Source organism: Abramis brama, assembly GCF_963993115.1.
Source record: "Abramis brama genome assembly, chromosome: 9".
Taxonomy (NCBI): domain Eukaryota; kingdom Metazoa; phylum Chordata; class Actinopteri; order Cypriniformes; family Leuciscidae; genus Abramis; species Abramis brama.
Genome location: NC_139971.1, coordinates 6,558,415 through 6,582,728, shown reverse-complemented (window position 1 = coordinate 6,582,728; position 24,314 = coordinate 6,558,415). Strand labels below are relative to the sequence as shown.

The following is a 24,314-nucleotide window of genomic DNA, read 5'->3' as shown; positions in this document are numbered from 1 at the left end:
GACTGGTGCACAAAGAGGTGAGAAGGCCGTAAAATCTGTGGGTGCTTCTTCTCCTTACACAGTAAATCATGATTTCAGATGAGTTTACCTGGTGCTCGCACACTTAAACTCAAGATCGGAGCAAAAAAAAGGGTCCCAGGTTCACGAGCAAGATTAGTGACAATGACTTTTTACTTTTTCCAGAGTCAGGGTGCACAGGTTTTTTACCAGCCTATACTGGGAAACAAGGTTGTGTTTAGTTACAGCTGCAACAATGAGCTTTTGAGGAAGATCTAGTGGATTTGCCAAAGTTTGCAATGTTTATTTATATATTTGCTAATTCATTCATTCAACAATAAGTATGATACTGGATACAGGACAAGCCAGATCCAAACTTTTTGTCCAATTTCTTTGATAAAAAAAAAAAGGGTTTCACTTTATTTTGATGGTCCCGTTAACACATTCTGTTGACTAACGTTGCACCTACATGTCTACTAACTCTCATTAGAGTGTTAGTAGAGTATTAGTAGACTGGTAGAGTTAGGGTTAGAATAAGTTGACATGTAGTTGCAAAGTCACTTATAGTCAGTAGAATGTCTGTTGGGGGATCAACACAATAAAGAGTTATCAGATATTAAGCAGACAGTCTACTAATACTCTAATGAGAGTTAGTTGACATGTAGTTACAAAGTTACTCATAGTCAACAGAATGTTCAAAAGGGACCTTAAAAATAAAGTTACTGTATATGTTACCAAAAAATATGAAGAAAAAAAGAATGTTTATTGTGTTATTTGCTCTATCACATGACCATTCTCCAATGTCTTTGAATGTTTGAAAAATTCCACTTTGTTTTCTGAGATAATCAGTCTTTATTACTTTTGGATGGATGGAATTTCAGACCACAGTCAACTCACATTTTCCACAAATTTCTTTGGTGTTGATTGCGCAGTAGCGGAGACTGAACTGTCATTTATTTCAGATTTACCCGCTTTTAAACATCTCATTAAAAAAAAATGTGCTGGGGTGTCTTTAGATATGTCATTCAGACAGTCTCTTCCTGTCTAAGCAAGTGGGCGGTGTAAAATGCAGTGAGCACCACACTTTATAACCCAAGTCAGAAGTCTGGCTACTGAGACGCTGGGACGAAAGTGACTTTTTAATGTTGTACTCTACCCTCACAGGATGGAGCGGTGTGAACTTTGACCCCACGTCTCTGTGCGTCTGTATGGTGCAGTGATGAGATGCGGGGCCCGGGGACAGCACTACAGGGGATTAATGTAGACTCACACAAAGACAGCCTGACACCCTGACTGACTGACTGACTGACTGACAGCACCCGGCCCACAGCCACTCGCTGCTAACCACAAGAAAAATTAGCAGTGTGGCTATATTCAACAGTCCCGGCTTTTTCTGTCCACTGCTGTTCCTGATTTTCATTCCAGAGCAATAAACACACGGATTTCTATTCCCCCTCCCTCTCAGCTGTCATCCCTCTCTTACTTTCACTTCTCCCTTATTCTTTTTTCCACAAGTTTCTCTCTCTTTGTCTGGAAGTTCGACATGCCGCCCCCTTTGCCAAACCTCCCCCCAGGCCCTCAAGTGCAGCTGCCAAAAATAAGACAGGCTGCCGAGGGGCCCTGGGGCCTTGTGTGTGTGTGTGTGTGTGTGTGTGTGTGTGTGTGTGTGTGTGTGTGTGTGTGTGTGCGCGCACTTACTCCTCCTGCCTGCTTGAGTACTTACCCGACTGTATTCAGCCACTTGGATCTGTTTATTTAATATTCAGTCAGCTGTGGGGAGTGAGGTTAGCCACAGCACATAAAAGTCAGGCAGCGTGACCGAGATATACCCCTCGCACACACACATTATACACAGATACACACACATGCCATCTCTAACACGTGTAAGCTCCCTCAGCAGTATATTTTTAAAAATACCAACGGATGTATAAACAAAGTTTACAAACTCATGGCTTAAGTGCATGTGGGAGTATATGTATATATGTACATTAACACGTTTTTTTATGGAATTGTTAGCATGGTAGGCTATATATCAAATCCATGCCTTTTACCATCTGATGCCATCATGGTACCATAGTACCACTTCATTATATATTTAAAAGTATATAAAAGTGATATGTAAACAAAGTTTACAAACTTTGCATGTGTGCATAAAAAAGTGTGCTTGAGTTAATTGTATTGAATGTGCATTGTAGTGTACTTCAAATCTTAAAAGTAAATTTTTTGAAAAATTGTTATTGCAGATAATATAATAATACTGAAATTAAAGAGAGTCCACTTTCATTGACACTTAAGTAAATAATGCCAAATTGTTTTGATTTTAAATCCTTGATTTTAAATTTTGATAAAATAAAGTGCACTTATTTTGATGTGTTGACTAACATACTAAGCACATGTTACTTGATTATAATTTTAACTGCAGTGTTATTTAATATATTACGTATGATTAATATATTTTAAATGTACTAAATTGCAACTTCATCATTACAAATGTGAAATTACAAATATATTTAAATACATGACAAACAATATAAATGACATTAAAGTATATGGTAACACTTTACAATAAGGTATTAACTAACATCAACTAGCAATGAGCAATACATTAGTTATATTATTTATTAATCTTTGTTAATGTTAGTTAATAAAAATACAGCTGTTCATTGTTTGTTCATGTTAGTTCACAGTGCATTAACTAATGTTAACAAAAACAATCTTTGATTTTAATAACATATTAGTAAATGTTGAAATTAATATTAATAAATGCTGAAGAAGTATTGTTCATTCTTAGTTCATGTTATTTAAGGTAGTTAACTAATGTTAACTAATGAACCTTATTGTAAAGTGTTACCAAGTATTTTTTAGTTTGCCTTAAATGCTTGTCAGTACATTTGACAGTACATTGATTTAACCATATGTCAAAGACAATATAATTAAGAAATTACATATAAAGATGTACTTAAGTCCTAAGTGGGTAAAAGCATTACATGAATATGGTACATAATAATTTCATACCATAGTATGTATCAATATCATATAAAGTACTGACACAGTACTTCACATAAGTATGTGTTCTGTGACCTGAGTGACGTCTTCAGTCATGCTGACCAGGTGCTTCCAATCTTGACAATATATAAATATTAAATCAAATGAAAAATCTTGCCTGTGACATTTCATGATAAATAATAATGTAATTTTATTTTGACCTAACTGAATTTTGAATACATCAGATATCCATAAAACTCTGATGAATGATAAGTTCACTAGATGATTTCTCCGAACCTCAAAACACTTTGATGTTTTGAACGGTTCACTAAACAGAAACACAACACATCCATTACCCTTCTCATTACTGCCACGGGGAGAGAGCCTTATGAATACCAATTTTTGTGCACGCACACGTGTTTTGCGGTAACAATCATTTTCGTAGCGGCCCTAAGTTCCTGCTGGGAACCATCCCAGCATGCTCCGGTTCAGCCAGGACTGGCAGACTCCATGGCAACCCCTGAGGTCAAGGGTCACGGGGAAAGGTTGCTTTTATCTGCTAATGAGGTCGGTACCTAATGTCTCTCTCGCCGTCTGTCCCTCTTTCCCCGCTGCATGGCAAGCAGGGGGCAGCGGCGAACTGAAAGAACAGACTTGACACCGATGCCATCCGTCCCCGGCATGGAGGGATCGGAGCCGAGGGGGGACTGGTCCCGAGAACAGAAAACAAAAGCTGCAAAAATTGCAGTCAGTCCCCTGGAGGTCCACCTTGCTGTGTTTAACGTCTTCTCATGCTAATATCCTGTGATCGGCGGTTAGGAGATCTGATGGATTGTCAAAGGTCTCAAATAGCTGATGGGCTACAGTGACTGCGATACAGAGGACAACAGATCTCCTGTGGAGAAGGTTGGGACCCCTCTCTGTATCTGTTGCACTAAACATCTATCCCTGGATTTTATGCGGCCTATATGCTAACACATTTGTTTATGCTCAGTTTGTTTCAAACAATAACACGATAAAGACTGTTAGAATTCAATATTCTGATCTTTAAAACACATCTTGTTCAAAGCAAAATGTTCTGTGTGTGCGTTAATTTGTTCCATCCATCTGTTTATGACTAGCATGCTAAGCTAGTGCACAACCTAGTAGTAAATAGATATGTTTTGATTTAAAGAGTTAGTTCACCCCAAAATTAAAATACTGTCATTATTTACTCACCCTCATGTCGTTCCAAACCCGTAAGACTTTTGTTCATCTTCAGAACACATCAAATGAAGATCTTTTTAATGAAATCGGAGAGATTTCTGTCCCTGCATTGACAGTTTACACAACTACCACTTTGACGCTTCAAAAAGTTCATAAAGAGATCGTTTCCTGAAGGCTCACGATCGCTTTATATGATGAACAGATTTCATTTAAGCTTTTATTGACATATAAACATTCATCAACTCACACATCAGTTGTGGTAAACGAAAGCTCAAGCATGTTTGCTTGACGTGCGAGAACCAATGAGGTTCATCACGTTTGAGCTTCAGCAAGAACCAACAAAGTTTGTTCTCACGCGTCAAAGAAAGTACGGTTGAGCTTCTGTTTATGTTAATATGTGAATAAAAGCCTAAATTCAATCTGTTCATCATATAAAGCGATCGAGAGCTCCAGAAAATTTGGACTAAACCTCTCATTTGATATGGATTCATTTTGCAATCTCTTTATGAACTTTTTGAAGCGTCAAAATGGTAGTTGCATATCACAGCTGTTTCTGGAGGGACAGAAATCTCTTAGATTTCATTTAAAATATCTTCATTTGTGTTTCGAAGATGAACGAAAGTCATACGGGTTTGGAAAGACATGAGGGTGAGTGAATAATTACATAATTTTCATTCATTACCTGGACATAGTGACATGCACATTTCCGTCCCAAATTCTCATTATCGTAATGTGTATGAACATTTTGAGTTTTTAAATGATTACAACAACACAAAAAAAGTTGTATTTATAAATGTCCTTGGCAAGTTTTGGGAGATTCACATTCCAGAACCTCATACACCCCATCATGATGTAAAGGCCTGAGAAAAGAGTCCATTAACTCCTGATTTAGCCTGAGTGTCATGTAGTCGCTTTTGTGTACTTGTGACAATCTCTGAATAGACATCACAACCCTCCTCCCACTGCCCTCTCCTCCCACCTCTCTCTCTCTTCTGAGGGAACACTGTAAAGAGGTTTTCCGTCACATGTGTACGAGCAGTGAGGCCTTTGTCTCGAGGCCAAGCTGTTTGTTTGTCCTTTAAGTGAGTGGCCAGCCTCACACATTGAATGAAGAGGGTGGTGAGAGATAAACAAAGAGACATCGATAGGGAGGAGAAGTGGACTAGCAGAACAAAACTTGTAGGGATGATGATGGACATTCCTGTGGGATTAGCGGATAAACAAGACCTAAAGACAAGGACCATGGAAAATTAGACAATCAGAACAAACATGATTTATTAAAAATGTATTATCAAATAAATACTTTCAGTCTTTGATGCTAATTGGTTAATACAACAGTCCTTCCATTCTAAAATGCATGGCCTATATAGACAGTTGACTTATAAGACAGCATCCTTTTTGAAGCTTAGAAAAAAGTTCCCAGTACATTCTTCAAAATATTTTAATTTATGTTCCAGAAGAAATAAATTCATACAGGTTTGGAATGACATGACAGAGTAATGCATTGTTGGTTAAACTATCCCTTTAAGCAGTTCAGAGGTCATAATGGAAATTGCTTTTGCCTGTGGCTTTTAAGTTCAATAAGAACTCGTTTCTAAAAACAGGAAGTAATGTAAGTATTTTGTAATGATTGGAACCACATTTACGCTGCCTTACAAAAACGTACCAAAAGAAGGTGTGCACACACACTCACTGTGTCCTGTAGTGATAATCTGCAATACAGGTAATGTTATATAGAATAAAATCGCCATTTTATAATTATACTATTTTCATTTTAATAATTTTCGACATTGCATAAACTAAATTTATAGTCAACATTTCTCTGACTTAGGATGGATTTAGTCTCTGAGCCTGTTGCAGTGCATAGTAGAGTTATATATTACAAGTGATGCTGTCTTCAAATTTGGCAAATGAATTCTTACCATGTAGAACAGCTTTCTCATCAGGAATGCATGTGATGGTTTAAAATACAACCGATGTAGGCGGCTCAATAGAATTTGGTACAGATGCCTAAGAGTGTTTTACTGTCTACATTGACAGTTCTTTACATCTGCTAAATGAAAATATATAATATAATTAAAATGTATATAAATATTTTCTTTTTTTAATTTGATTTTATTGGCTGGATGGAAACCCAGAATCCCAGAACTGGATCAGACAAAGAGTTGTGACACCCGGACAGCTGTGGCAGGAACGTCTGGGGCAGACCCAACAGGAACTTTTGAGACATGGGGAACATGACAGGAACATGATTATCTTAAACTTTACACCTGCTCTGACTTATTGATCAAATTATTCTAAGCTGTAAGATCTGAGTTTCAGAAATCAAGAAAACTTCATGCATATTCCAAATGGCCATCTTATATAGTCACTTGTCTCAGTTTTGTATGATTTGAGCTTACTGACATGCCAGGTTTGGACCACAGTTTCACTTTGAGCATTTGCAGATCGAAGAAAGTTGGAAAATGTCCTCACACCATTCTGAATAACAGAACCCCCAATGACCTGGAACTCGGGAGGGGAGTACATACTACACCTGGAGGAAAGAGATTGTGTCTGATGTGTAAGTTTGCATTGCCACTGCAGTTTTTTTCTGTTTCCATTCAAATACAAGAAATATCTAAAAGCTACAGTATTTGATTCACAATAGTGATGCTTCAAATTTGAGCGTTGGTCTGTCCAAAAGTTGTCATTGAGGACTCATTGTAACACTGTGTCCCAATTAAATATGCTTGTTGTTCGCTTGTTGCTTTAATGAAAAATGCCTGGTTAAATCATAATGTAATCATCACTAGAGTTGAAGAGGCTGTATGCAAGAATTTACCTGTATTATGTAATGTACACGTGTTGACTGGGCAGTTTTGATATCAAATATATGATTTAAGTACCCAAACACACACAGGGAAGGTAAGATGTGTCGGTGGGTTCCCCTGTATCTTTGTTATGCAAGTTATGTATAAATTTAGCAGGGACTTTGCACAAATGCTAAGTATTCTTATGGTAAAAAAAAAAAAATGTCTTTGCATTTCAAAATGTCAGATTAAGCCAGATTAATTGCCCAAAAGTCAAATCTAGCCTACATGTGTGTTTTTCTTCGTGATGTTGCTGGTTTTGGGATACCTGTATGACACCACAAAATCCCTGGAGCAACATTAGCAACCACAAAGATTGAGTAATCTTGACATTCAAGTGTTCTAGCAGGACCTATGGATTGAAGTTAACTAATTTGTGCATTTGAACTGAGTAACATGTAGTCGCTCACACACAAATCACAACGTAATTAATTTATATCAGTCATTTTAGTTTTGACCTCAGATATGATTTGATGCTGCCTTCACATGCTATCAGAAATGTCCTTCTTCCCACTTATGAAGTCGTGATTATGATGGCATCTTTTTCAAATTTTGACTTGAGAGGGCATGTCCAAATTTTTAACAAGGAAAATAATATGTACGATAATTCATGTGAAGGCAGCATAAGTACCCAAAGACACACAGTGAGGGTAAAGGTCAGATCTGTCAGTGTGTTTCACTGGATCTTTGTTATGCGAGTATATATTTATATATTTGATTGGATTTTGTTTGCAGCCTGTGGTTTTACTTCAAGAAGGTTTACTGATGTGAATCTCTTTGCTGTCATATGGACTGATGTTTTTGCTTGGTGAAATTACTGCAATGCCTATTCCACTCTGTTTGGAAACTACACATTCAAATTCACATTCAAATCATGTGATATGAATGTCCTCTGTCCTCCTAGAATTTCAGCAAACCTCAAGCGAAAAACAACATGATTTTTGTAGAGCATTTCTGAATACATTACTCTGCTGCATGTCCAGTAAATCACATCTGCAGTGCAGTGCTGTGCTGCCAACAAGGTCTCACTCCCAAGTGGTTTTTTGTCAGTTTTTGCAATAAATAGCCTACCTGTGACTATACTTTTATTTGCCTGTTACGTGTTTTATATTGTTGAGAAGTGGGTAGGTTTAGGGTTGCGGTGGAGTTAGATGTTCCAAAATATCGATGAAAGTATAAATATTTATAAAATAATTTATACTTTTAAAAATGCAAAGAATTAAATGCGTCTTGATCTGAAGCTGTGCATTAAAAAGTGACCCCAAAGGGTCCTGACCAAGCATATGTGACGAGTTTAGGAGTGAGAACGTGTTGCCCATGCATCTGTCCTTCCCCGATATCCCAGAGTCCCTTGCAACAAGTGTTAAGACTTTTAGCCCGTCCAAAACTCACATTAAAATCACACATCTGCTCTTAAAAGTTTACCAGTAATAACTTACTATCAGTTGGCATGAGGTCCTTCTCTTTTATGACCTCTATAAAACTAGAATCCAACATGATTCTGTTACAAACAGCCATATTATTCTGCTTAAAATCTAATTGCATCGAACACAAGAATAAGCCACTCACAGCCAATGAGCATATGGGCATTCAGCACACTGAACATTTGGAAAACTATTTATGGAGATCTCGTCCTTGAGTAGATCTCGCAGAGCACTCAATCATAAAAATGAATGATTTTACTTTTCCTCAGAGCTTCTCGTTTATCTAAGCAGCAGACGCACCATCGGATTGGCCCATATCTCAAAATGCCATCAAAGACCAAGGCCTTAGGAAGGAAATAATGTTATATTGGCTCAACATTGAGTTATAGATCCGAATAAAAATAGGCCTTTTTAGTGGTGTTTGTGAAGGCAAAAATCCCGAAAATACTATCAGACGGGGCGGTGGACTTGTTGGGCCAGTGGGAAACCACCTTAACCACCTAAAACACCAAAGGAGCCATCCAGGGGGGGGGTGTTTCCCAAGAGCATCGTTAGACAACTATGGTCGCAAGTTCCGTCGTTATCAGCATAGTTCAACGAGTCGGTGTTTCCCGAAACCATAGTTCCAACGAACATTCGCAAACAGCATTGTGTGGTTGGATCGACAGCTCTCGACCTGTGGTTTAGAAGCATAGTTTCTAGTTTGCATGACATGTGGACTTAATAAATCCTTATCTTGAGCAAAATAAGCAAGCTGACATTCAGTACAATATGTATCTTTTATTTAGAAGACATACAAATGTCATTTATGTCTTTAGTTTGTCAAGAGATTTAAAGCACCGTTTTTGAAGAGTGCGCATGTGCGAACGTGCTCTACCACGTAAGAACGAGCCTATGATTGAATCTGGAAATAAAGAAAAATTAGAGAAAAAAACAGTCCTCAGATGCCATGTTCATAATTTATAGTAAACATCTAGCATTAATTCGATCTCAAACAGATTCATTAAAGAAAGTCATTACTCCACCACCTGCAAGACATTATTAACCAACGTGGTTGAACGACCACTTTGCGACAATACAGACAAAACAGTCGTGACTAGCTAGTTGATTTCTTCAACGATGCATCGTACTATGGTAGTGAACCAGTGAGTTACATCGCTGTACAGCAACGCACCCCAGGACAGCTTGGCAACCAAATAGCAGTGCCCTGAAACAACACCCTAGATCGCTGTAGGGATCTTTTTTTTTTCTTTCAAATATTTATTAAAAATGGTTTAATAATCCAATTTAATAACCCAATAATCTGAGGGTCAATGAATAAGTCAATTGTCCAAGATAACAGCAGCAAAAAAACAAAACAAAAAAAACTGTCAATTTACATTGGTTTAATACTTTTATACCAATTTATGTCCATTATATAGGCTACCAGAAAAAAATCAATTTAATAAAATGTGTGTTACTTTTTTAATGCAAAAGTAATTAATGTAAGTAAGTGTACAAATGTAAGATAAAAGGCATTTTTTAACAAATATAATGAATTATGTCTTCTTTTGGGAGTCGCACTACATCACGTTTACAACCTGAACTAAACTTGCCTTGTCATAAAAGCGTCAAATTACCTGATATTTTAAGTGACTTATAGACCTGACACTGGGGCTGTGATGAATAAGTAATTACTTAACACATTAAGTAATTAATTCAAACTAAAGTATGTCTTATGAAGGTGTGGAGTATGGATGTAATTCTGACGTACATTAGCCTTGTTGTCACTGTCATGTGACCTACAGTCCGGCCAGAGGTCGTCCCGGTACTTTTAGTCTATTATTTTATGAATACTGTGAACTTAGTCATAATATTTCACATACTAGGAATCCCCTTTTTATCACATAATTTCCTATTTTGATTCTGCATTTTATATATATATATATATATATATAGAGAGAGAGAGAGGTGTATTGAAGCATTTGTATGATTGCATTTTTAATATATTTTGGTACCAATTGACACAAACCAAAGTAACCACACAAGCTCAAAACTGTATCTTCTCAGCTATGGTGAGCGTCCGCCAGCACGCTTCGATCGCACTCATCTTTCTAAAGGTCTGATCTCACCCATCAGCAATGGCAGGCCTGACATTATCAGGGGAATTCTCCTCGTCCAGCCTGGTACATAGAAGAGATTCCAGCACTATCTGCCTCACTGGCTTTCTAACTGTCCCGCTGTGTCAAATTAGACTGTATTCACATCTGGCATCTGAGTAAAATGAATGAAGCATAATTAAAGCTTTTTTTTATTTGCATTGTTTCTGGTTTAATAACGAATGAGTGAAAGGTCGTGCGGAGTGGAGGGATGAAACGCTTTTGTTCAGCCGTTGCTTTGCACAAATGATCTTTATCTTCACACTTCTCATACACTCCCTCTCTCCGTCTTTCTTTCTTCGCTGGCTGTATGTGTGTGTGTGTGTGTGTAAAGTGTTGTGACAACTCCTATCCCGGAGTGCTTAAGCGCACATTCCATTCCTCCTAGCGGTCCCTCGGGTACGGCCCACCCTTTTCAATTAGAGCCGCAGCCAGAGAAAGACCAACAGGTGCAGAGGCCACAAAACAAGATGAATTAGGCACCAAGCCAATGCAGCCACTGAAACACATACAATTACAGCCACCCAAACACACACACACACACACCAAAGCAGTTCACATACAATTTGGACATATTTGTCGCCGGTTAAGCTGCGGTTTTGAGGTTCCAGCGCTGAGATGTTACAGGCTGCTTTTCTGGCCTTCTGTTGGACATTCTTAAGACACACTGTCAGCTGGACTCGTTCTGCGCATCTCAGCATCGAGCGCATAAATATTCTTGATCTCATCCTCTGTTCGAGATCCAGTCCCATAAAAGCAACATGGTTTATGTTCTGTCAACTGTTTCACGCACGCTGGACTAATGAGACGAGCAGTTGATCGGTGTGCATTACCATCCATCACTGACCTCTTACCAGACGTTCTCGAATATGGATTGAACGATTGAATATGGATCAAAAGAGTTTACTGGTTCAGAGCGAATTCAGAGGGCGGCTCAGTTTTTAATAACAGACAGGTTTCTGGCAATGACCCTTCATGCCTTTTTCCCTTTTTTCTGTCTAAAGACCATGATATTCAATAAAGGCGCTTTAGCCTGGAGGAATCATGCAGAATTCATGTTTTAAAGACCGAAACAGACATATCTAACCAATTTAAGTTTTTGAACTTTTAAAAGGGTTGATGAAATGAACGATGAAATGATGATGAACAGTCAACTATTAAAATAGAAGATCATTAAAGGGGTGGTTGATTATGATTTCACTTTTCTAACTTTAGTTAGTGTGTAATGTTGCTGTTTGAGCACGAACAACATCTGCAAAGTTACGAAGCTCAAAGTTCAAAGCAAAGGGAGATATTTGCTTTTAAAGAAATCGCTTTTTAAGGACTACAACAAACGGCTGGTAGGGACTACATGACATTCCTCCAGGGTTAGTGACATCACCAACCCTAAAATTTACATAAACCCCGCCCCCGGAACACGATTTATAGATTATCAAGACAGAATATGCTAATCAATGACCAGAAGATAACTAGCCTACACATATGCTACAACTAATGATTCACAAATGTTGTCTACATGTTGTCACTTCTTCTTGAGTCTCTCCATCTTTCTGACTTCGGTTTGAACATAAAAGGCTAAAAGGTTTTTAACAGGTAACAGGACATGAGCTCTTGAAGCTCCGCCCTCTGTGCTGGGAGCAGCAGCTCATTTGCATTTAAAGGGACAGACACAAAAACAGTGCATTTTTGCTCGCCCTCAAAAAGTGACATGCTTTAACATGCTATATAAAAATATCTGTGGGGTATTTTGAGCTAAAACTTCACACACATACTCTGGGGATATCAAAGACTTATTTTACATATTGTGAAAAGCGCATTATACCACCCCTTTAATGATCTGTATGCTTAGCAAAGGCCACCCTTTTGTTAATGTGTATTTACATGAGTAAGTCATATTTACTTGTGGACATTTTTCAAATGACAGATTGTTATTATTAATGGTGGTAAGGCAATCATCACTATTAGCTCACTGAGGTAACTGCAGAATATGTTGAAGAAGTCTCTTGTGCTCACAAAGTCTGCATTTATTTAATAAAAAATACAGTAAAAACAGTAATAATGTGAAATATTATTACAATTTAAAATAGCTGGTTTCCACTGAAATATATTTAAAAAATGTAATTTATTCCTGTGATGCAAAGCTGAATTTTCAGCAGCATAACTCCAGTCTTCATTGTCACATAATCCTTCAGAAATCTATATCTATAAGCGAGGAGTAGACTCCAAAATGAAAACATTTTTAACGTTTGTTACTAAAGCAGATGTTGAAACAGATTGACGAGAGATAGAGGAACTATTTATTTCCCCTTGAGCCGTGTCTCATACCTGTAACCTGTTATTTTAAAAACATACAGACCCTCAGGTCCTGTGTACATCATACAGACTTAAATCAAATGAAAATTCCTAGTAAATCCACAAAGGCCAGTAGAGAACAAAGGAGTACCTTTGCTCTCATAAGAACACTCTTCTCCTTTTGAAATACAATTTCAGACCGTGCGTTTCAGCAGCCGAGCAGATTTTTCCCATTAGGCCTATATTAAAGTTGATGGATAAGTTTGGCCGTCACTGCCACTGGTGGCAGCAGAGAAAAGAAAAATGACTGTAAAAATCTGTATCTGGATGAAATATAGATATATGGAGAACAGACCGTGAATACTAGCTTTGGGTCCTTTTTGCGATCCATCCTAAATAATATTGGGATTTTTCAGTTAAAGATTAGTGCATCTTCAATCACTGTTCAAAAGGTGTCCACGCTTGTGTGGCTAATATTGCCCTCAACATCTTCAATTGTTTACATGCAAATGCTTTAACTTACTACGTACTTAAGTGTTGACAATTATACCACCACAAAGTAGGCCTACATACCTTGTAGTCAAGTGCGTCGTGTAAGTATTGCAATTGGGATTCAGGAGTTGGCTGTTATTTTTGATTGGATTGTGCCCTCTTGTGGTCACGTATTACATAACAGCATATACCACCACTGACGAGAACATTTCTGTGGCTGTATTTCCACATTTACTGCTTCTTTCAGTTAAATGTCCATTCATAGCATAGTCGTGCTTGGAGTCAATTATTTTATTTGTGATAACGCAATGAAACACGCTAAATTATGCGGACATAATTTTTGGCCAGGCTGTCATACAAAGAAATTGTGAACATATAAAAAAATAAAAAGAGAGAGAGAACCAACAAACTATTAATAACTGATTATGTTGTAGTCAGTGTATGCTTTTTGTTTTTCTATGCCTTTTTTTTTTTTTTTTGCATAGTAAAATAAAACTTGTAGTTTGCCCTTTTCCCCCCAAAATAAATCTGTAATATAAATACCTTAAACAAGATGAATGTTTTGTGATTCCTTCATATTTAAAATATTTAAATCATATTTTCAACTTGTAGGGTCATTAAAAACAATGTTAAGAAAAACCAATCAATACTATAATGTAATATGCTATTAATATTATTTTATTAATTATGCATATGAAAAAGCTCTTATTTACACATTTTACAAGTAGAAAATCAAAAGTCACAGTATAGACAGAAATTCCAAAATTTCTTTTTTCTTTATCAGAATATATAAACATTTTCAATATATATAAAAATGTGCATAAAATGTGTTGTTACACCTGCTGTCATATACAGGCATTAAAAACGTCCTGTAAAAACATGCAACTTTTTGCAGAACTACGTGGATGGCTTCCTCCTCTTCATCCCACACAGGATATGGAAGGCGGACATTTTGGAGTGGGTTTTCTGTGAGGCTCCTGGAGACTCTGGATCAGTATCTGGGTCAGAATGTGACTGCGCTGCTTCCGGAACAGCAGCGTACACTGGTACAACAGGAAGAGACGACGATAAAGAGGTTTGTGCCTGATAATCTTGAGATAATCTTGACTCTTGTTCCTCAGAAGAATTCAGGCCCCTCAAGTGGATCACAAAATTCGACGTCTGCTGTTCCAAAGACATGAAATCCTCTTGGATCTCAGAAAACTGTCACCGGAAAGAAAATAAAGGATTTACTGAGCAAATCAAAGCATATCAAAGCAAGAATATGCTCTTTCACACTAGTTTTGTCTGTTATAGTTTTGATTCAGTCATATTTTCCTCTAAACTGTCAGAATATGCCCTGAACATCTCAGTATGAGTGAATCTTCATCAGAGGCTGTTATTGCCCAGTGATATATTATACAGTATGCTCACATAAAGCAAATCCTGACTGATTGATTGTTTATATCATCGCAAAAATGTAGACTGTATTATCTATATAAAAAGCAGGATATATATTATATCCAACTTTTTCTCATACATAAAGTACACTCAAGTAAAGTGATAACTGCCTGTTTTTTTAATTTTGTTGATAAATGTAACTATATTATCGCCCCGCTCTTCCGTTACCGGAAGCTAGTGATTACAGTCTATGAAGTTATAATTATGGATATGGATATTTTTTGTACATATAGCCACAACAGTGTACTGATGTAATCCACTGCTTGAATGTAAACTATATCATCACACAGCTCTAAGCTGCGAAATGTGACAATAAGGCAAGAAGATATTAAGATATTAAACATTAACATCATGATTTTCTGTAAAGCTGAAACAATGTGTATTGTGAAAAGCGCTATATAGATACATTTGACTTGACATCTGACAGGCTGTGAATGTCTTCATACCAGATCTGTGTTGGACTGTAATAATTCTTTGCTCCATTTAGAGTCGATGCTGGTACCAAAAGTCCCGGCCAGACCCTGATGGCTGCTGCGAAGTGCCTGAGGAAGAATAGCCAGCAAAACCACACTTCATTTCCCACTTTATAATATGAAAGTTGCTGTGTATACTTGTCTTGCTATACCTATTTCTGAAAATATTCTCATAATTATGTTAAAACCTGTCAAATGATTCACAAAGGACTATATAAATGTGTGTGTACTGACCTGTAAAAGGTTTATATTGGTTTCCAGCTGTGTCCGGCACTGTTGGACTTTGCTTTTGAACTGAGCGAGTTCTGCAAACAGGTTCTGAAACACACGACACAAATAAATACACGCATATCAGTAAACATTCATCACAGAAGGTCAACATAAGACTGTATATGGCACAGACGTGCATCACCTCAGTGTCTGTGAGGACGGTGTGAGGGTCGTGGGCTTCCTGTGTGCTGTCAGGGCTCAGAGTCACTCTGGTGTGTAACTCCTCCAGCAGAGCCCAGCGCTTCTGTAACGCGCTCTGAACCGCACACACACTCGCCTCACACTCCCGCTGAACCTGCAGCAGGGAACGCAGAGAGCTCATCCTGACACACACAGAACATGAGCGTTAGAAACTATTGGAAAACCCACACTTAACAATACAACACCGTAACATCATAAAACACAATTCTATCTAGCCATGATAAGACAATACACCAGTGTAATAAAGAATGAGTAGGCGTGTGTCTAATCGTTTGTCATGAGCTTTGGGCAATACAAGTGTACAGTGTGAAAAAGAAGTAAACTTTAGCATACTTTTACAAAGAGTACTTACTATGGAAATTATATACTTTAAAAGAAAACAGTTAAAAGAAAACTAAAAGTTTTCGGACCATTGCATGTTATATACAATTAAAAATGTATTATAGTTGAAATTTATATGAAATGCGATTAAAGTAAAGATGTAATGTAATTAAAGATGTAATGCGACTTAAGTACATCTTTAAATGTAATTTCATAATTACTTCTGCTGTCCTTGAAATATGGTTAAAGTAAACTGACAAGCATTTATGGTAAATAAGCTAAAATATACTTTAGTGTCATTATACTGAAACTTGTATGTCATGTATTTAAATATATCTGTAATTACACATTTATAACAATGAAGTAAAGCTACAATTAGTACATTTAAAATATGTTAATTCTAAATTTAATATCAAATAACACATTTCAGTCGAAATCATAATCAAGTACTACTTTAGTATGTTAGTCAACACATTAAAATAAGTGTACTTCTTTAAAGCGTGACCAAAGATTTTTTAAGCAATTATTTAAAGTGTGCTTTAAATAAAAAAAATATGTAATATGATATTATTACATAGTACACTTTTATATAATCTGCAAGTAAAGTTTTTTAAAGGGTCATGAACTGCATTGTTTTGTTTTATGTTTACTGGGGTGTACTTATAATGTTAGTATGATTTTACATCAAAAATTGTCATAATTTGGAAATAAAAGGCATTTTTCCTACCCTTTTATTTTAGCCTCTGATTTGAACGCTCTGTTGGAGGGGGTGTGTCTGTGTGAGACTTCAGTGTAAACGCCCACTGCTGTGATTGGCAGACATCTTTGCATATGAAATCGCTAAGTATTACATGTGGAACTCTCTCGAAAACGTTTAACATGTTTTTACTATTACAGCTCTCAAGGTTTCACATAATCGTGAAAAGTGTTGATTATATCATTATATCTAGATCTATAGACCATTTGGGGACAGAAATCCACGGAATAAGAGAAAAATGTCTTTTTGTGCCTTTGAATGTCAGAATCGGAATGCAAAAATAGATGGTCTTCATTTTTACAGATTATTGTGGTCGAAGATGCCATTTGAAGCTAAGCACACGTTTATGGTTGCAAGCCATTAAACGGACAGTTGAAATGGACCTGCGAAGATTACACTATTATTTAAAGCATGAATTTGATTTAAACACTAGATCTACATAATATTCACATATACAGTTCACAGGGGGCGTAATTGCATTAGCCCTACAGTTACAGCATAAAATAATATTTAAACCTATAACATATTAAAGAGATTACATTTATATTTCACATTTCAGACTTTTTTTCCTCGCAATTGCGAGTTTATATCTCCCAATTTGGACTTTATAACTTGCAATTGCACATTTATATCCCAATTCACACACAAAAAACAATTCTGAGGGGAAAAGGCAGAATATCGAGTTTATTTTCTGATTTTTCTCCTCAGAATTGTGAGATATAAACTCGGAATAGTGAGAAAAAAAGTCAGAATTGTGAACTTAATTTTTTTATTCTTTTATTATGTGGCTTCCATAGAGTGCTAGTGCAGAACTGTCATTTTCTGCCACTAAGTAGGCCCCACCAACACAAAACACATCATTGCTGTTCGCAAACACCCAAAGTCTATTACGCCATAGATAGGCGCATTCCACAGTCGTTCTCTGGGCTTGGTTACAATAAAAGCGTTTTTTGGACTAACAAGGAAGTTTTCAGTTCTGAAACTTACAAGATATTCTTATAGTATGACCTCTTATATGTCAAAAGCTCAAGGAAAATTGGATTTCTCAGTTCATGACCCCTTTAAATATACCTTTTAAGATTTGAAGTACACTACAAGTCCACATTCAATACAATTAAGCAAACTTCTTTTTCACATGGGGTTATTTCTCATAAACATTCAATTGAAAGCATGTTTCTTCGCATGTCAGTTTGCTGTCTGAAATCATACATGACATGACAGGGTGTGAGACGTTTTAAGTGGAGTTCAAACATAGAAACAGCCACACATATTGAAGCCTGAACAGTTTGTGACAATTGCTAAATATTTGTCATATCTGTGTATGTAGATCTGTACAGCTCACCTGTCCTGCAGGTAAGAGCGTATCTGGTTAACTCTTTCTTGAATCACACATATCTCATTTCTCTCCTTCTCTTCCTCATAGGCCCGCCCGCGGAAAGTCTGAGACACTGCCTGAATGCAAAAAGACAAATGATTGGTATCTATAAATGCTACTAATTCACGTCTAGCAGGATCAACAAGAGCAGTCTGTTTACAACGCTACATGATTTAACATATGTAATGAGTTCGACATGACAGCATAATGACTGCTAACACATTCCATTAATGACAGTGTTCATTCTGACAGAAAGTAAGGATGGGCCTACAGTACTGTGGTTCAAATATGTTAATGCACCATCCATCCTTAAGAGACAAACCTGTAGTCTGGTGAGGAGGCCTCGTATGTGGGGCTCGCTGGGGTCCGGCAGGGGCTCGTGGAGGAGGGACACCACTAAACCATCCGCTAGAACATTTACCAGGGATTCAAGATGACCTGCATCCTGCTGTGGATTTATACTGATACAAACAAGATAAATGAAATTAATGGTTTTAACCACAGGAAGACAGCGGCTGCATCCAAAATCATATACTTCCCTACTATATAGTTGGCGAAAAACAGTAGGCCTATGTGTCAAAAATTCACAGTACTCATAAAAAGTAGGCAAAAAAGTACCCAGATGACCTACTACTACCGGCGAGGTTCTGAAGTGTGCATATGATGAACACTTTACTATCCCATGAGGCCACGGGAGAGGATTTGTGAATGGCAGTGAAGTGAAGCAACTGACGCGATGGCAAATGTAGTACTTCCGACATTCACACACATTCATACTATATAGAACATACTTTTTTAGTGGTTGTCAAGTAAGGAGGTTTATTAAAGGCATTTTCTGGGTTCATGTTAAATCTGTGGCATCATGCTATTGATTTTGACAGAAAATACTTTGGGGTCATCTCTCAAATCATTAAAAAGAAGCAAGAAACAAAAATAATTTGTATAGAAATACTAAAGCCAGAAGAACTAAACATTATATTTGTTACCATGAGACCAGTGAATTAAGTCCCGTTCACACCAAAAACAATAACTATAAAGATAACTTTAACGATAGCTATATTAGCATCCACACTAGCGGATGATATCGTTCGACGCAGTACTGTCACCTGTCTCTTTAAATGCTTGAGCTCTTAAAGCAGGATTCTGATTGGCTGTCATTGTTTTATTGTTCATCAGCTGGGGGGGAAAAAAATATTGAACCCAGAAAATTCCTCTTCTATTCCATTCCATCACTGGTTAAACTATTTATTCTTGAAATTTTGTGACTTTTTCTCATTTAGCGTCATGAATGTGTGTGCAAAGTTTCGGCATACGTATAGGTGTTTTTTTGAAAGGCTATAAACATTTTAGTGACTACGATGGTGTCAAATTGAATGAGTCAGGTAAAAAGCAGAAAAGCTTTATTTGTAGCTTGACTAAAATATAAAACACATGAGAACTTTAAGAAATTTAAGACTTGAAATTAAGGGCTCATCTTCTGAATCATCCCAGGAGAATTCGCTGTTTTATTCTGTGTCTGTGCAGATCATTTTGAATATAAAAATATGTGGTTCAAATTGACTCCTATCACAAAGAATGGAACTAATTTAACACAATTGGAGTTCATAATTTCTTATATTTTATGAAAAGCCACAATAAAGGTTTTCTGTAAAAGCATGAATCTTAAGTGTTTTTCATAGTGTTGATTCATGGAAACAAACTCATATTTTCAACACAACAGGAGGGTTAAATGTGCAATTATGTGAACAAGAGAACCTGGATTTGTTCTCTCTCACCTGGCCTGCTGCTGCTGGGTTTCAGCAGAGTTTCTCACTATCACCTCACCATTGTACGGTAAATGCTGAGAAAATCACACATAAAAATACAGCAATGTTTAATTACGTGACATCATTTCAATTGTAGAAGCTGGTAAAGGATGCAAAACTAAAAGCACTATTGCTTTGAAGCCCATGTTAAATTCCTCTAGATCTAAGAAGTCAAATAAATTCAATAGTAGACTGACCTGCTTTACTTTCTGTCCATAACCGATCAGGAAGCGTAAGGCTGAAGCACAAAGAGCCGTCGCAGCACACATCAGCCCAGCGAGAAGCAGTCGACCCACGGCTTCAGTCAGACTGACAGACTCCTCCAGAACGAACAACCACACGGCTGCTATCAGAGCCACACACTGACTCCAGTCCGGCCAGTTTCTCCAGTGCAGTCTGAGAGAGAGTGAATCATAATATTGCCACAGTATAGGCTAAACCAAAGGAATCTGTGAGTAATGCTAGGGTCTTGTGGTGGTTGTCAGGGAGTTGCTATGTTGCCATGCGGTTGTCAGGTCTATATATAATCAGGTCCCTCCTTTAATGTAAGTGGGATTGTTTGTAGCCTGTTTTATTATCTGTTTTAAAGGACAATTCCGGTGAAAAATGAACCTAGGGGTAATTAACACATGGTTACCGAGTCGATTGTTCCCTGGGATGCGTTTTCATGAAAATCGAATGTAAAGAGTTTTATCTCTAAAAACAGATTAGCTCATAACACTAGTATATGGGGCACAGAGTAAGTAAAAGTAAATCGCTAGTTAATGCCACTAACAAGGCTCAAAATAGCCTCACACTAACACGGTAGCATAATGAGGGTCCCTACATGCAAACCGAAGCATTGAGAACTTTGTAAGTGTGAGGCTATTTTGAGCCTTGCTAGTGGCATTAACTAGCGATTTACTTTTACTTACTCTGTGCCCCATATACTAGCGTTATAAGCTAATCTGTTTTTAGAGATAAAACTCTTTACATTCGATTTTCATGAAAACGCATCCCAGGGAAAGATCGACTCGGTAACCATGTGTTAATTACCCCTAGGTTCATTTTTCACCGGAATTGTCCTTTAAGTCTGAACACTTATTGCAATTTTGAACCCCATTGACTTTAACTGAAAAGACAAAATAAAAATAAAACACCGAGGCATTTCTCTAAAAAAAATTTTTTTTTATCTCTTTAAGGGAATCACTACGGAAGTATCTGTAGCAAGGGCGTAGATTTGGTTTGAACATTGGGGGGGTTGAAAATTTATTCTGCATATTTTTCATGTGATCATGGTATAAATATTGGGGGGGTTGTAATGCATAGATTTAAATATTGGGGGGGTTATCTCCCCCCTAACCCCCCCACAAACTACGCCCCTGATCTGTAGTAATCAGTATAATCATCTATGCATTGTGTACAGTAGTTACAGTATAAGAACTGAGAATCTGAAACTCTTTTCCCTTTTGAAAAAGAAATAAACTTTAGCATACAACTCCAAATTCAGAAAAGTTGTGGCATTTTGTAAAATGCAATAAAATCAAGAATCTGTGATTTGTTAATTCGATTATAATTTGATTATTTAACCTTTATTTAACTGACAAAAGTACAAAGAAAAGATTTTCAAAGGTTTCACTGACCAACTTAATTGTATTTTGTAAGTGTAAACAAATTTTGATTTGATTTGTTGATTTCAAAGAATTTAGGTCTTTCACCTTCTTCCATACATACAGTAATATTGTGAAATATTCAGGGAATCCAGAGAAATCTCAGTCCGTGTAGGGCAATGTAGGGCACCTCTGTTCAATGTGTGTGACCTTTGACCCCTCAGATGGCACTGCATGAGAAACCATCATGCTACTGTTAAATACAGCCACATGTGTACTTTGGGAAACTGTTGTCAGTTAACACAGTCTGTCACTGCTTCAATAAATGCGTCTTGAATCTCTGATACGCATGGAGAAAGCTATACATCAACTCTATGTGGAGATGCGGTAGAGTTCTCTTGGCCCGAGCTCATATCAGATGATCCAAAAGACAGTAGAAATGTGTGCTGTGCTCAGATGAGTCCATGTTTCAGAATCGAGTTCTCAGTCCCAAAGACTAAAGGGAGCATTCAGAATTTCATTAGCGACAGGTGCAGTGCAAACGGCATGGGTGACTTGCATTTTACATGTGTGTGAAAGTATCGTTGACATGGAGTCGTATATTGGGATTGTACAGAGACATGGCATCAAGATGACATCTTTCCTGGGAAGCAAGAACATGCCAGGCCTCATTCTGCACAAGCTAAAACTGAGTGGTTTCTAGATCTGTCTCGTATTGAAAAGGGGAATCAGACAACGATGACCACAGACTTCAACAGTTAGTATCCTCAATTCCCAAATGATTACATTTAAAAAGTGTAATTAAAAGTAAAGGTCATGTGACAGTTGTAAACATGCCTCTGTCACAACTTTTTTGGAGTGTGTTGCAGCCACCAAAATATATATTTTTTTTTCATATACAAAATAAACATAAGTTGGTCAGTGAAAACTTTGAAAATCTGTTCTTTGTACTTTTGTCAGTTAAATAAAGTTTCAAGATATTTAACAAATCACAGATTCTTGTTTTTATTGCATTTTACAAAATGTCCCAACTTTTCTGGATTTGGGATTTTATTAAAACTTGTTTGTCTGGTGTGTATTTAAAATATATTTATAATTGCACATTTGTAATAAGTTGCAATTTAGTAGGCTACATTTAAAATATATTAACTTTCAAATGTAACATCAAAAAACACTATAGTTCAAATTATAATCATGTACTTCACATGTCCTTTAGTATGTTAGTCAACACATTCTTCTTGACAAAAGATAAATAAACAATGTTTGGTTACACTTTATTTTAATGTGTCCCTGTTATAGTGTACATTTAAGTACTGAGTAATAGTAATTAACTACATGTACTTACTATAGGATTAGTTAGGGTATGATTAGGATTTGGTTTAGGGTTAGTTGCATGTCATTATGCTTAATTTATAGTTATTATAGTTATTACTATAGTAAATGTTCACCGTGATTTTGCCAAGTAAGAAATCAACATATTTTGTTGATCCTGGAATAACATTCCTGCCCCAAACTTTAGTCCTAACCCTATCCCTACCCCTAAACCTAACCCTATCCAAACTTTTCCCTAAAATCAGAGGGAAATGATAGGTGAATAACACTGATGTTGAAGCACCTCACCCTGGTTGTAAGCCTAAACTTGACATAAACTGTAAACTTGTCCCTCAAATCTGATTGGTTGATTGGAAAGTTGTTCCAGGATCAACAAAGATGTTGATCCAGGAACATGTGGTAGGCTACTTGGTGAAATCACGTTCACCTATAGTAAATACATGTAACGTGTAACAAAGACATATTTGAATAAAAGTTTTACCAACATTTTAATTTTACATTATTACAAAGTGCTTAACTGTGGTAAGGCATGAAAGTGGTAAATATAGGCTGTACTTTTGAGAATAGAATAGCAGGACACTTCAAGTGCAATTGCAATTCAGCACACTTCTTTTTCACAAGGGTTATCCACTCTCAGCACTGCAAACACCCACCTCATCCCTCTCCACACTCGTCCATCTCTCTCCTCCGCCTCTCGTTTGATCATCTCGTCCTCCTTCTCTCTTCCATCCTGTCCTCCTCTGCCTCTTGTCCCGCTCGGCTCCCAGCAGCTCCACACATGTCCCGCGCTCAGCTGAGGCATGAATCCTCATGGACGTCCTGCGTGAAGTGTTCGAGTCGCTACAATCATGCTGTGGAGACCAAACACTAGATTTTCCAGTTGTGCCAGTCGGTCCAGCAGGTTTAATTCATCAAAGACTAATGTTTATTGTTTTCCTTGTTGGGTTTTAAGAATGTGAGGAATGTGGTATGGTGAGGGAAGTTGGTGAGGCACTTCCCAACACACCTGTGCCAGAGCCACCGCTCCCACAAGATATATCATCATATAACAGGTCACGATACAAAATATAGGCTAAAGCAGGTGTGATCCTTGTGGGAAAAAAACAAAAGTTAACAGTACTGAATGTGTACTTTTATTGTAGGCTACTTAAAGTCTGAAAAGTAGCCTAGGCTATATTTAAAACAAACTAAAAATGTAGCATACAAGCAGATATTATGAATGAAGAAGAAGAAGAAGAAGAAGGACTACAAAACGTGAGGGATTCTCCTTATTCATTTATGTTTAGGTTTGTTCTGAATGTTTACAGTGTAGGCTATTATTCATATTTTTGCTATCCTCAATGCCATAATAAATATGTAACCGTA

General features: G+C 37.1%; 1 protein-coding gene across 1 annotated transcript; it reads right to left on the bottom strand.

Moving 5' to 3' along the window:
- Positions 1-13,664: 13,664 nt before the first annotated feature.
- On the bottom strand, positions 13,665-23,817 carry LOC311089917 (uncharacterized protein). The gene is made up of 9 exons (XM_084124954.1): positions 23,603-23,817; positions 20,226-20,424; positions 19,999-20,063; positions 18,546-18,684; positions 18,191-18,300; positions 15,712-15,892; positions 15,534-15,617; positions 15,273-15,368; positions 13,665-14,589 (listed from the first exon to the last, which is right to left on the bottom strand). The coding sequence occupies exons 1-9, from the start codon at positions 23,749-23,751 to the stop codon at positions 14,284-14,286; spliced, it is 1,329 nt and encodes a 442-aa protein (XP_083981080.1). The 5' UTR covers positions 23,752-23,817; the 3' UTR covers positions 13,665-14,283.
- Between the last annotated feature and the right edge of the window lie 497 nt (positions 23,818-24,314).

Bases quoted from the DNA above. Each gene is read 5' to 3' on its own strand.
- LOC311089917 (XM_084124954.1), bottom strand. From the start codon at position 23,751: ATGCCTCAGCTGAGCGCGGGACATGTGTGGAGCTGCTGGGAGCCGAGC. The intron at 20,064-20,225 runs GTCAGTCTACTA...TGATTTTCTCAG, and splicing joins ATGGACAGAAAGTAAAGCAG to CATTTACCGTACAATGGTGA. The intron at 15,618-15,711 runs GTGATGCACGTC...CGTGTGTTTCAG, and splicing joins CCGTCCTCACAGACACTGAG to AACCTGTTTGCAGAACTCGC.